This window comes from Odocoileus virginianus, chromosome 25 (assembly GCF_023699985.2).
Source record: "Odocoileus virginianus isolate 20LAN1187 ecotype Illinois chromosome 25, Ovbor_1.2, whole genome shotgun sequence".
NCBI classification, from domain to species: Eukaryota; Metazoa; Chordata; class Mammalia; order Artiodactyla; family Cervidae; genus Odocoileus; species Odocoileus virginianus.
Window position 1 is genome coordinate 42,754,866 of NC_069698.1, and position 14,641 is coordinate 42,769,506.

General features: G+C 38.9%; 1 protein-coding gene across 6 annotated transcripts in view; it reads right to left on the bottom strand.

Moving 5' to 3' along the window:
* APP (amyloid beta precursor protein) overlaps nucleotides 1-14,641 on the bottom strand; it is a 286,389-nt gene that overhangs the window by 108,246 nt on the left and 163,502 nt on the right. For 4 of the 6 annotated variants that reach the window (XM_020892410.2, XM_020892408.2, XM_020892409.2 and 1 more), the window contains exon 7: nucleotides 1,822-1,989. The exons of the other annotated variants lie outside the window; for them this stretch is intronic. In XM_020892410.2, coding sequence (XP_020748069.1) covers nucleotides 1,822-1,989 — 168 coding nt within the window. The remainder of the gene's footprint in view (nucleotides 1-1,821; nucleotides 1,990-14,641) is intronic. 6 annotated transcript variants of the gene reach the window in all.

Sequence of the window (14,641 nt, forward strand, 5' to 3'; positions counted from 1 at the left end):
CCCCTTCAATGGAAGCTCAGAGTTTTAACAACTGGACTGCCAGGGAATTCCTGATACCTTCTAATTCTTGAAGCAAATTCTCGACTATTAATAATTTTTAAAACCCTCTTTCTTATTATATGTATATGTATATATTTATATTCCAAAACGTAAATACACCCTAGGGAAAAGGGGAAAAAAGTTGGACATCTGCCAGGAAGTCTCCCCCCAGCAGGGAAACCAGTTAGAATCACTGTAACAGAAGTCCTCTGTTCAAGAGGCTCCAGGCAACAGAATCAACTACCGTCCTCCAGGTTACCTGACCTAATTAACTTTTTTGTTTGAAACTGAAGAAAGGAGTCTTCTGAGCTGGAAGCCACAGTCTTCCCTTCAGAGCCAGAAAAGAGGCCCTCAGAGCCACCAGGTCCTACACCTGTTCTCACAGCGAGTAGAAGGGGCGGCATCTCTCACACAAGAGACCAACAGGAACTTCTCCAGTAGATTCCACTTACAGTGGACTTCACAAGAGAAGGTCTTGATGGTGCAGGCCCTTTGCTGTTGAGCGTAATTCTATGACCACACTGGGAAACAATTTATATCATCCCTGGGAATCGTATGCAGGAAATGGTGGCTGTCGCCCTCTCCAGAACCATGCAAAAAAGGCAGGAGTCTCTCAAAAGATAAATGCACACTTACTGAGTTTCACTTTTACTTTATCAAGTTGAGTAATATTCCTTGAGTAGATCACACTGTCTTCTCATGGAATAGAAAGATAGATAGATACATAGGTAGCTACATAGGTGGATAGAGAGATAAGATACACAGGTAGATAGGTAGATAAGATAGATATGTATAGATAGATACATAGGTAGATAGATAAACAGACAGATAAGATAGGTATATAAATACAGAAGTAGTCAGATAGATGGATAGATAGGTAGGTAGGGAGATAGGGAATTTAATGTGGAAGGCTGTTAAGAAGAACAGAGGTCCCACATGTTTGGTCTGTTACCTCCAGAAAACTACCTCTGTGGAAATAGTATCAACTTGCATATAAGTCATCATGACTTCATTTATTTATCCCCCTGAGTTATGAAAAACTTAAAGTGGAAGAGAAAAAGACTTGGCAAATTGTATTTCCTGAGTCTTATGTCATAGAACATTTCTAATGCTAAGTCAGGAGTTTTCTTCCTTCTATTTCCAAGAGAAGACATGAAAACTCCACGTTGCAAATATCCCTGTGTGAGCTTCGGGACCACTGGGTCATCTCTACCCTCCGGCATCCGATGTGCATGCCCGCTACTCAATCCGGTTCCCTCCATAAACATCACGTGTAATGAGACGAAGCTCAGCCCAGGCAACACAGCTTGCCAATGCGGGGGGTGGGGGGGGGGAGAGGGGGTGCAGCGCCATCAGCCGGGCTGCCGGTCGAAGCCCTCATCTGCACGTGGAGTGCACATGCAGAGAGCCGAACACAGAGGTACACGGACAAACGCAGGGATACACTGGCAGAAACAGCGGAGAAGACACAGGGCGACTCCAGCTTGGCTCAGAAGAGAAGCCCTCCAGAGTCCCTCGAGATCGCAAGACGGGAGGCGCCACAGCTAGTGCGAGATACACATCCACGGCCATGCTTTTGATTCGAGAAAGACGGAGATGTGTGCCCAGGATGGAACGTGCCCGGCGATTAGAGAACTCGACAGAAACGTGGTTAGTGGGAGCAACACACCCCACCCCCACGCCCCCTTCGCGAGAACCAGGAAAACCAGTCGGTTACAGAGAGCAGAGTCAGTGGCGAGAAAAGACGAAAAAGGCGGCCAGGCTGGAGGGAGGTCCACTTACTGACGCTGCCACACACGGCCATGCAGTACTCCTCCGTGTCAAAGTTGTTTCGGTTGCCGCCACATCCGCCGTAAAAGAAGGGGGCGCACTTCCCTTCAGTCACATCAAAGTACCAGCGGGAGATCATTGCTCGGCATGGCCCCGTCTCGGCTTGTTCAGAGCACACCTCTAATCAGAGGAGACGTGGGGAACCACATTTAGCAAGAAAAGGTATGGCTCGCCGTTCGCGCGCACGCGTTTACTTTGCTTACGCGTTAGTCCTCCCGGGGTTCCCAAATGCAACCCGGGGCATCTGCCCAACATTTCCCGAGGAATTGACTAACGACCTACGAAGACTTTCAGTTCAGTTCAGTCCAGTCGCTCAGTCGGGTCCGACTCTTTGCGACCCCATGAATCGCAGCACGCCAGGCCTCCCTGTCCATCACCAACTCCTGGAGTTTACTCAAACTCATGTCCATGGAGTCGGTGATGTCATCCAACCATCTCATCCTCTATCGTCCCCTTCTCCTCCTGCCCCCAGTCCCTCCCAGCATCAGGGTCTTTTCCAATGAGTCAACTCTTCGCATGAGGTGGCCAAAGTATTGGGAGTTTCAGCTTCAGCATCAGTCCTTCCAATGAACACCCAGGACTGATCTCCTTTAGGATTGACTGGTTGGATCTCCTTGCAGTCCAAGGGACTCTCAAGAGTCTTCTCCAACATCAGGACTTTAGGGAATGGCAAACCCACTCTAGTATTCTTGCCTGGAAAATTCCATGGACAGCAAAGCCTGGTGTAGGCTACAGTCCGTGAGGTCCGCAAAGAGTTGGACACAACTGACCGACTTTACTTTTCACTTTCACCAGGACTTCAGAATTACTTCGGAAACAAAGCATTGCAGGCTCCGTGGGTTTAATCTGTGTAGCTCCTCAGTACTAACAAAAAAGACTTCAGCCAGAGGTGAACAGAACTTTTGGCTGCCTTTGAATGACTAGTCAGTACCTAGACAGCATTTTAAAAAGCAGAGACATTACTTTGCCAACAAAGGTCTGTCTAGTCAAGGCTATGGTTTTTCCAGTAGTCATGTATGGATGTGAGAGTTGGATTGTGAAGAAAGCTGAGTGCTGAAAAATTGATGCTTTTGAACTGTGGTGTTGGAGAAGACTCTTGAGAGTCCCTTAGACTACAAGGAGACCCAACCAGTCCATCCTCAAGGAGATCAGTCTAGTACTTTGGCCACCTGATGTGAAGAGTTGACTTATTGGAAAAGACCCTGATGCTGGGAGGGATTGGGGGCAGGAGGAGAAGCGGACGACAGAAGTTGAGACTGCTGGATGGCATCACTGACTCGATGGACATGAGTTTGAATAAACTCTGGGAGTTGGTGATGGACAGGGAGGCCTGGCGTGCTGCGATTCATGGGGTCGCAAAGAGTCAGACACAACTGAGTGACTGAACTGAACTGAAACACTGTCTGCATGTCAAAACAATTCTTCATGACTTCTCTTTGAAAGTAACTTCAACTTTAAAGGTGAAAGGATTGTTGTATCTGGTAATGATGGCAAAAAGTTTAACCTCGTGCAAACACCTGATTGTTTTTCTTGAATAACTGACTGCCTTGACTCTTGTAATTCAAATTACACGTATTTTGAATGTGGTCTAGTTTTCAGAGAGAGAGAAAGCCAGCCTGTTCACTGACTATATTTGAAAACATATAAAAGCTATGAATGTGACTTAGAGTTGATTATGTTAAGTCTAATTAAAGATGAATTTGTACCTTCGGAAAAATGCGTCCATACAATAAAATATAGGCAAACCACAATTTGTTAATACAAACCCAACACTGTTTTTTACGTTATACAGCTTACCTGCTAACAAGACTTGTCACCCTCCCCTGAATCAGGTTCATAATCCCTGGTTGACTTAAACTGTAGCAACCTGTCCGATTCTATTTGTAAAGTTACTGCAATTAGAATTTGAACTCTACCTCCTTTTTTGTTAGAAATAAAAACAATTTTCCAACCCAGTTTGTGCCCCACCTAGCTAGGCTTATGGAGAGCTTGCTGACACCTTAGCACACTCAGATATCTTCTTATCTTAGTTTTATTAACATGTCAGGGGGAAGCACCCTTCTTCTAAAAGATAAAAGCCATGCAAACAGTAAAGAATCTGCCTGCAATGCAGGAGACCCAGGTTCAAGCCCTGTGTCGGGAAGATGCCTTGGAGAAAAGCATGGGAACCCACTCCAGTATTCTTGCCCGGAGAATTCCATAGACAGAGGAGCCTGGGGGGCTACAGTCCATGGGATCACAAAGAGTCAGACACAGCTGAGCAACTAACACTTTCACACTTTCATGCATAATGCAGAGATGCTTATTAACATCCCTGATAGCTCATTCGGTAAAGAATCTGCCTGCAATGCTGGAGAGCCTGGTTCGATTCCTGGGTCGGGAAGATGCGCTGAGAAGGGATAGGCTACCCACTCCAGTACTCTGGGGCTTCCCTGGCGGCTCAGCTGGTAAAGAATCTGCCTGCAATGTGGGAGACCTGGGTTCAATTCCTGGGTTGGGAAAATCTCCTGGAGCAGAGAAAAGCTATCCACTCCAGGATTCTGGCCTGGAGAATTCCATGGGGACTATAGTCCATGGGGTCACAAAGAGTAGGACACGACTAAGCAACTTTCATTTTCGCATTATTCAACAAACTGATCCTCATCAATTACTCAAAGATCTACCATGTTGACCTAAAAGGAACTCCTGCTTTACTTCTCTATACACACCACTCATTGCTCCTTCCGGTCAAGGGGAACGGGTGGCAGCAAGATGGGAAGCTGCTGCTATCTTGATGCTGTCAGCAGACCAGGCACGGGAGTAGCACTGGCCCAGAAGGCAAGCGTCAGGATCTCTGCAGGCTCTGGGTGACAGGTATCTGAGGTGATTCCGGCTCTCTCTGGATGGTTTTAGGATGGAAACATCGGACTCCAGGAGTATCAAGTTCAGGGTCACCTATCAGTCAGGTCATTTCATTTGGTACAGTTCCTTTCACACTCCACGCTTGCCAAGCCATGAGGTGTTTTAGTTAGCTCTCTGCTATATGATAAAAACCTGCCAACCTGTTGACACAAGTATTCCATCCACTTGGCAATTTGGTTTCTCCCCCCAGTTATGGAACTATTCTAGCTTACGAAGGGTTAAGTTAGTTTTGCTGGAGGCGGGGTCTGATCACCTCTGAGTTACTGACAAAGGAGAATTGGGGACGCAGAGCTAGAAGCCACATGTTGCTCACGTGTGGGATCCCTGCAAACCACAGCCACCCGCTGGCTCCACTCCTGGATGTTAATTCTCTCTCTCAATTGTAAGACGTGAGACTGGCTTTTCCCTCCTCCTTTCTTTCTGGCAGTGTCTAGAACATCGCCTTCCTAGAGCAGCAGAGCTGATTTCAGAGGCGACTCGAGTGGAATGGATCACTTTTTATGCCTCACTCATCTACTTCTACTGCACTGTAGGGCACACAAGCGATGATCCCGCTGACCTTAGCTCTAACCCTCCTCTTTACAAAACGATTGTCCACGTAAATGAAAAGAGAACCTTTGCTTAGTCTGGGAGAGAGTGAGGGGTAGGCATGGGCTCTGCCCTGGGGAATTATTATGTAATGCTTTTATGCAGGGTATTAATAAGTATAAAGCAGATGGCCAATCACTTTCCCAGGAGACTGATTGGAAGGAGCAACACATTTGGATTGAAGAAATGTTAAGTGATCAATGTCAAGTTCACAGTTGTGACACTGCTAAAGGGGAAAACTGGGTGAAGACTATTAATTACGTCTTCCTATTGACTCCTTTGCTGCACGTAAATCTATGATTACCTCCAAAAACTGTGTACGGATAAAAAAAAATCTCACATTAAGAAAAGACATATAAGAGCAATGTTTGTAGCTCAGGCTGCCTTAGAATTCTAATCTTGTCTCTTTCCCTGAATCACTTACTGTTTCAGAATAAGTTCCCTGCAGGGCTACAAACTTCAGTTTTAGAAACTGTTCTTTAAATTCCTTTCTAGCAATGAGAAATTATCAGGAAACCTATCCAATTAAGATCCCAACAAAGTAAAACAATTTTAAAGAATTAGGTCTGAAACATATACTTTGAAATCTGCAAGGCTAGATTCAGAGAAAAAGAAATCTTGAGACATTTTATTTTATTGTATTTTTCAAGAGACATTTTAAATGCTTATGTTTACATTATTATTTTTCTGAATATAAAACTTTCTAATCTATGGGAAATACTGAAAAAATTTAGTGAAAAATGTGTTTCATATTTATGACTATAATCAGCTAGTGGAAAATTATTTATAAAATTCTCCACTAAATATAGAGCATGTAAAATCAGACCTTATGTAACGGTCACCTCAAACAGAATTCATCTAAAAATGAAAACTGCCGCTTCCTTTTCTCATCCTCATTCTCTTCTCAAAATCTAAGCTAAGAAATGAAAAAATACACATTTTTAAATTATTTGCTAAATTTATTTTTGAATTTCAAGTCACCTTTGTTTCTATTCTAAGTAAATTTTACATATAATAATAAAGGAGAAAACTTGCCCAGAATTGAAGCAGGGATAATTTTCAAAGAGAATGTTTCAAGTTAGGTAGAAACACAAGAAAGACAAATATTTAAGGAACTAGAATCTCTATTTATTCATATTTAATTCTTAAAACTTTTAAGGCCATAAACAGGTTTCCTAGTATTCACCTAGTCTGAATTCTGCTGGCAGGGAAGGCTCATCTCTTTTTATAAAAGCTCTATTCACCCCTCCAGACAAATACCATTTTAATAAACTGAAATGCTAGTGTACACACAGCTGTATGAGTTTATGTACTTAAGAAACAAGCACTATACATTTTATATTTGATATCATTTTATATTTTTTGTAAGGTAGATCCTTGCTGAGATTTGTGCTGGTTTCAACACCAAATCCCATTACCTAAATATCAATACTATACAAATATAATATAGAGGCAAAACTAGAGCTTCCTACATTATATAAAATGATTATGCAATTCACTGTTCAAAATATAATGCTTAACCACAAATAATTAACTCTGAATAGATGTCAAATTGGAACAAAATTTTTTGTGGATGACCAAACTTAGAAAGCTAATTTTACACTTAAAAAAAATTTAACATGAAGACAGCTGTGAAAGTGGTAGCTAGAATGGAAAGAAAATTTTCAAGAGTACAATTATCATAATGCCTTGTTAAAAAGCAGAGTTATCAGATTAGCAAGTAATTTGCTTTAAATAAAGTACTAAATAAAGAATAATATCATAATGCAAAGCTTTTTTATTATGATTTTATTTTAATAACTGAATTTCAATTATTCTCAGACTCTAGAAATGTATGTGCCATAAAACTGTGCATTACAAGGAATGAAAAAAATTTAAATTTATAAATTTTGAGAAAGTAAACACTTGAATAATCAAACCAATCAAACTACAGAGTTACCTATAGAAATCTAGGAATTAAATACTCTGACATTGTATAAAAAAAGAAAAAACCCAAAGAAGCATAATTCCTCCATATGATGCAAGAATATGGACACAATTAAGCTTCATTTATGTTAAAAATGACATATCTTGCAGTTTTAAACTGGAGTAGGAAGGGCAAATATATGAAGACAAAATTTAGTTTGGTTTTGTAACAAATCACCTGCTTAATTTTAACAGTAAAATAAAATGAAACAATGACAGGAGTATAGAAATCTACAAAATATGCTTATCTTTAATATTTCAAGTAAATGTTGAATTATCTGCCTAATCATTCAATCTATTAATAATGAAAGTGGCTGACCTCAATGCTGTTCTATAACAACTTTACTTTTCAGCCTGATTAAATTATTCCTACAATTTTAATATTACAATAGGGTGAAACATCATGAGGCTAAGTTATTAGAATCCATCTTACAGTCTGTTGAAGAATAAGTAGGCAAATTTGTGTTTGACTTTTATAGTTGAAAATTTTGCAAGTCAATAAAAACATATTAGAAAACAAATTATTTTTTAAGAGTGTATTTTTTGCAACAACGTGTACTTTTGATGGGAAAGAGAATTTATAGTGTGCTTGCCAGTAGATATAAAAAACCATGTCCAATAGGATATTCCTCTAATCAAGCAATAGTCATCAGATATTTATTACCTACTAATCATATTTTACTAATAGAGGCATGTAAAATTAGGCAAGCAAATTTGAACTAAATCCTTATGACAAATCTCACTTAAGCCCAAAATATGGGTTGAAATATATAAACAAATGATGGGAACAGCTGTGCATGGTAACAAAATCACTGACTCAGTACGATATGACGGGAGCCAATTTGTCACGAAGTGTCTAGAAAATATCTGCAACTGGTTTGCCTTCTACTGAATTGTGTTTATTCTCTAAGGCTACCCAGTACATGTGTCATTCCAATTATATCCAATCTGATTCTCACATACCTCCGTGATGAAAGATTAGTTATAAAAATGCCATTTGAAAAATACTTGTAAAGTGTTAGACTAACAATACTCTTGCTGGTGAGCATTCACAAAAGGGCACTGCTATTTGTCCTAATTCCTTTGTTTCCCATTTATTATAGGAATAAACTTATTTGTCATCAAGCTGCATGGTTCCTCTAAAGCACAGCACAGTATTACAAGAAGCTCTAAACTTGGATAAGATAAGAGCCCATGTCCTTTGCTGGAAATAAGAGGAAATTACTTTTCTTCTTTGACTGAGAGGCAGGTATGCTGTGAAATCTGATTGTGTGTCCAGAAAAACAGAAAGATTAAACACTGTTTTATAGTGTTTGTCAATTTCTGTGATGTAAATACTCCCACCATTGGTATTACAAGCCACCAATGGCTGTGGCTCACAAAATTCCTCAATATTTTAATAATCAGCTTTTAGCAGGAGTCAGTTATATCCCATCCATGAGAGAAAACGGGCACAGATGAAACTAGGAACAATTAAGTAGGTCCAGAAATTGTAAGGATTTTCTAATTTGCTTGCTCATGAGAGTTGAAATTTTACAACATTACTCAGTAAGTAGACATAACAGGATTCTTTCATACTTGGTGACATTTGATAATGTAGTAAGAACAATGATACCATAGATAAAGATGGTTTCACCATTATAAATAAGAATGGTTTCACCATTATAGATAAGGATGGTTTTCCTTTTCAGTTTCTTATACTTTGTCTCAATCTAAATCTGCACAGTATGGGGGACTATAATGCTACTGGAGACTGTTCCTCAAAGTGGAAGCAGCCAGTCAACCTGTAGGATCAGCATCACTTGGGATTCAGGATCCATCCCAGACCTACTGTCTCTGAATCTAAGCTTAGGAAGCACTTCAGGTCACATTAACGTTGGAGAAGCACCATGGCCAAATGTATCTTTTATGTGCAGTTACAATGTCAAAAGTAGGAGAAGGAAATGGCAACCCACTCTAGTATTCTTGCCTGGAAAAGTCCATGGACAGACGAGTCTGGTGGGCTGCAGTGCATGGGTTTACATGACTGAGCACGTGTGCACGAGGATGGAGGGAGATGGGTTGGTAGCAATAAACTGGTAGAACTAAAAAAAAAGTAAAAAGTTTATATATATATATATATATATATGAAATGTCAAAAGTATATATATACATATATATAACATACTTCAATAGTTATATATATTACTTTTAATGTTATATATATTACTTTTAAAAAGTATAAAAAGTATATATATATATTTTACATTAAAAATATATATAACTATTAAAGTATATTATATATAAGTATGTTTTATATACATACATATATAAGATTCAACCACCTTTCAAAAGGATCAGAGGGAAAGGATCAGTAAAAAGTTGCATAGGTTTTCACTTATTAAAAGAAGTGCAGATATATTTGGGAAATAAGGGGTAAACATACTTTGATAGTTAAAATAGTCAAATGTAAACATATGCCAAAATCTTAATCTTAAGAAATTATCGTTACATATTTCTTTTCCTCTGAAGTTCTGTCTCACGCAAAATTAAAGCAGCTTCAATACTTCTGCCTTAAATTGAACACCAATACAGTATTTTTCTTATTCATATTTAAGTCTATGAAAACTCACAACTTCTCAGAAACCCAAATTTAAGTGATTTTGTTCTTGTAATTTGTCAGGACATTAGAATATCAAAAGTTTTTATTTATACTGGGGAAAAATAATGAAGAAAGCCAACATAAGACTGAAGATCACTGAGCTTGGAATCTGCTTCCACTGCATCACTTCTCTGTAAGAAAGAATTATATAACATTTCTCTTACTGTAAGAAAAGGATGTTTCTAGATACGAGAGTCAAGGGTTGGGGGGATGGTCCTTTTCTGGGGGACACCAAGGGTGTCCATCTTGCCATGTTAACATGTCCCTGTCATGGTACCCAGCAGCAAAGAGCGGGTGGGCAGCTTCCAGCTGAAAACAGCAGTATCCCTGCTTGCTCTATGGTACCAGACATGAGTGAGTTTCTTTAGGAAGAATAAAAAACAAAACCAGGAAGGCAGTTTTTCTTTATCTCTCACTGCCTACATGGCACATATGTATGCATAATACTTAAAAAATAATAATTGTATGTTGATTTGTCTCTAAATACAAACTATGAGACTATACATGACACATCAAATATCAGTTTTTATTTTACTAAATGAGTACTTAACTTTTTTTAGCATCTATTTCATTTATTTTAGTTTTTCTTCTCAAATTGAAACCAGTGTTCACTGCTACCTACAATGTGCAAAGCACAGAGTCAAGTGTCATGACTTACATTAACATGAGACACAGTATCGCAGGGGTATTTCTCTGCTCATATATTTAATGCCAGGGATCACTGTCGATCTCAATATCAAAGCTCAGTGGTTTGCAACGAGAAAGTCTGTGCTTCTTATCACCTCCCAAGGGACATGTGTCAAGGGCTACAGATGCATTTTTGGTCATCACACCTCGGGGGCGCTACAGTAGAAGCCAGGGATCTTGCTAAACATTCTACAACGAACAAGACAGTCTCCACAACAAAGCACTGTCCGGCTTAAAACATTAATAATGCTGTGATCCAGAAACCCTGCCATAGCCCAACAAACACCGGGATTCATGCTGCGTTTTAGTGATTGTGCCCCATCATTTGGCCAAAGCTACTGTGTGGCAGTCAGCAACACCTCAGAAATCCTGGGTAACAAATGCCGGTAAATTTCAGAAGAGACATCCTCATGAGAATTAGATAACACGGCATATCAGGAACTTAATTTCACGTGCAAGTAGCGTGAAATTCCTGTCTATATTCTGTTCTCAGAAATTATACCCAACAAAAGCATAAATAAATTTAAGGGGAAGCGATAAACCCATCCTCACCAGCACTGTCTTACTATTATTAAGTCAATATAGCACTTTAACAAAGGGCACTATATTCACCTCCTTTTACTGTTTCAAGAGTCTCCTAATTTTTAAAGTTTGCGCTGCTATCTTGAAGGCCAAGGCGTTTTCCTGAACACTGTGTTAATTTTCTTTAAATTGAAGGTAGTTGATTTACAGTGTTGTGTTAGTTTCAAGTGTAGAGCAAAGTGATTTGGTTATACATACATATCTAATTTTTTCAGATTATTCTCCCTTATACTTAATATGGAATATTGAGTAGAGTTCCCTGTGCTATGCAGTGAGTCCTTACTGATAACCTATTTTATATATAGCAGTGTGTATGTGTTAATCCCAAACTCCTAATTTATCCTTCTTCCCTATGAGGCAGTCTTTCTGTTTTGTATATAAGTTCATTTGTATCTTTTTAATTTAGAGTCCGCATATCAGTGATACCATATGACATTTATCCTTGTCTGGTTTACTTCGTAGTTTGATACCTTGTCTGGTTTACTTCACTTAATTTGATAACATCTAAGTCCTTTCATGTTGCTACAAATGGCATTATTCAGCTATAAACGTTCCACTGAACATCATTTTTATATGATATTTGTTCAGCTTTGCCTCCTCTTGACGTCTTACTCTTCCGCTAATAGAATCACAAGAGGTCAAATGTCAGAAGAGGTGATACATTTTTAGGGGGACAAAGAAACAGGTGTTTAGACTGAAATCCATCCTGCTTAAAAACTCCAGAAAGGCTTTTTCTACAAGGGAACCAAAGATTTCCATTAAAACACACAATTGTTACCTGTCCAAGGAATCAGAGCCTCTACTTAATGGAACATATAGATTAGCTAAAAATTAGCTGAAAATGACATGCATGTTTAAATGCTCTGTTCTCTCATTTGCTGGATTTCTTTTACTATATTTGATTTTTTTAAATTGCAGACTCTGTGTTCTGAAAATATATACAATTGCCAACAGTTGTATATTTTTTGGACAGCAACTGATTTAGGGAAAAACATAAGAAAGACTAGCGTTTTTAAAAAACCTAGTTTCTGGCCTTTAATTGAACAGGGCTGAAAATTTTATTTTTATAAGAAATTTAGACGTAATTGTGTTAAAATACCTTCAGCTGATTATTTTCTTTTCTAACACTGTATTAAAGAATCTTGACACAAATAAAAGTGTAGAAGGTAAAAATAAGCACTATTAGCCATGTAAAAGTTCAAGCAAAATCAAGTTCAAAAACAGAACTTTCTATGTAGCAATGAAGATCTTAGTGGATATATTAAACCACTGACTTCTATATTCCACAGTATGAAACCTATATTTCAAAAAATTTGTTACTAAAAAATTATATATGTAAACACATCACACGCAGTCTTTTATATGGCTCTGTTTCTCACATTTTAAGTAAATTATTTGAATGAGCATGGAAAGAAGCTTGTTAATGCCACGCTTCACTCTGCCTTTACCAAAGCATATATCAAACAACCTCAAAATCAATGGCTGCAGTGCCATGGGGCACAAAATAATAGGCTGCCATCTGTCACATCTCTGCGTGGATACTAGTTCTCTCAAAGTCATGAAAAGGATGCTACATTCTGGTCCAGGAACAGGAGTGGAGCTTACCTGTCTGTGGTCCTAACAGAGAAGGGTAAAGTCTTCCTCAAAAGGAAGCAGCCATTATTCCTTTGCTCTGTTTTCAAACCCATAAGGGAGTTTTTTTCAAACCCATAAGGGAGTTTTATTTTCATTTTGGGCTAGTGTGCTGCTATGAGAACCCCAACAAAAGTATGTGAGTATATTTCCACGTCCGCAGCAAGTGAAGCTCACAGTTTTCTGCAAACTTCATGAAAAGTTAAATACAAGCAATGAAAAAGAATCCTACCAGTGAATGATGGGATACCTTGCAAGTGGCACATGGATTACAGGCAAGTAACACAGGGGACGTGAAAATTAGGTCAACCTCTGTCTGCTCTACCCTTGGGATAACACAAGCCGTTCTGCTTTATTTGTGGTACATCTCGGATTCGTTCTATTCAGTGCTCCATTAACTGGCAAATCCCTATTCTCCTTTAAAAAAATCACTCAGATGACAACTTCTTGGCAACGCTGTAGGTGAAACTTCTGTCTCTTGGCTGGGCACTTTCCCTCCCCTGGGCTGCCAAAGTTTCTCCCCAGCCAGGTCAGAGAGGCTGGTTTCTCCTGAAGAGTGAGTATGCAGCCCTGGCTGGAAGCAACCTGAGTGAGCCACCTTCTTCATATCCCTGTGTTCTCAAGAACTGGTACAATGCCCATTTCCTAGGAGTGCCTGGTCTATGTTGGTGGAATGTACAGCAGCAAATCACATGATGCTTCTCAGAGATTAACAGTAACCAGAGGGAGAAGAACAGTAATTTAATTCTGTGGAGGTCAAGTCACCTAGCCCAGGGCAAGCAACATTTAGATAAAACTTTTAAACTTCATAATTGTATGGTATGGTTAAATTGTCTCCTCTATCAACATCTCTGTCCATTTAATAGTTGAACTTCCAAGAGGTTTAAAATACCCTCAAGAAATGAAACTCCACCTTGAAATGCAATGGCATTTAAAACTATCTTGATTCAATTTTCAGCCAGACACAAAATTGAAGTGCAGATATTTAAATATACAATATAGTCACAAAAGGTAATTTAATCAAGAAACCAAGTTTAAGCTGTTTTCTCCTTAATATATGCCCATAAATAACAGCTCTATTATATAATAGAAATGGATGCATCTCATTGATGCATTTTATAATGCAAAAAGACAATCTGTTGGGTTACCTTTGGCATTCCTAATTAGGAGTAAGTGTTAGTTCTCTGGGGAATCAAAATGACACACAGACCAGGGCAATTATAGTTGTTATTGTTCAGTTACTAAGTCATGTCTGACTCTTTGTGACCCACGGACTGTAGCCTGCCAGGCTCCTCTGTCCTCCAGCTATATAGTAGATTAGGTTAGTTGAGCACTTACTGTCCACCAGGAACAGTGCTAAGTGTCTCCTGTGAATTACTTCATTTAATCCTCACAAAATGGTTAAAACTAGGTGGGTATTATTAAATTGCATTTTTCAAGAGGGAAGCAATGAGGTATAGAGGTTATTTCACTGATACAAATTTATACAGTCTGTAGGTTGTAAAGGCAGGCTTTGACTCTGAGCAGCCTTTCCTTTGAAAACATATGGAAAACTTAGAATGTGCCAGGCATTATATGGTAAATGCTTAGCATGGATCATCTAGAGTAATCATGTAAAAAACATGCAACATCATAACAGCATCTATAAAACAAACATGAAAAAACAGACTTACTGAGTAACTGGCCCAAGACCATAAAATTATTAAAAAATTTTCTCTTTAAACACTTTACTAGTCTATCTCTACCCATAATAAAACCACCTTAATGAAATTAACT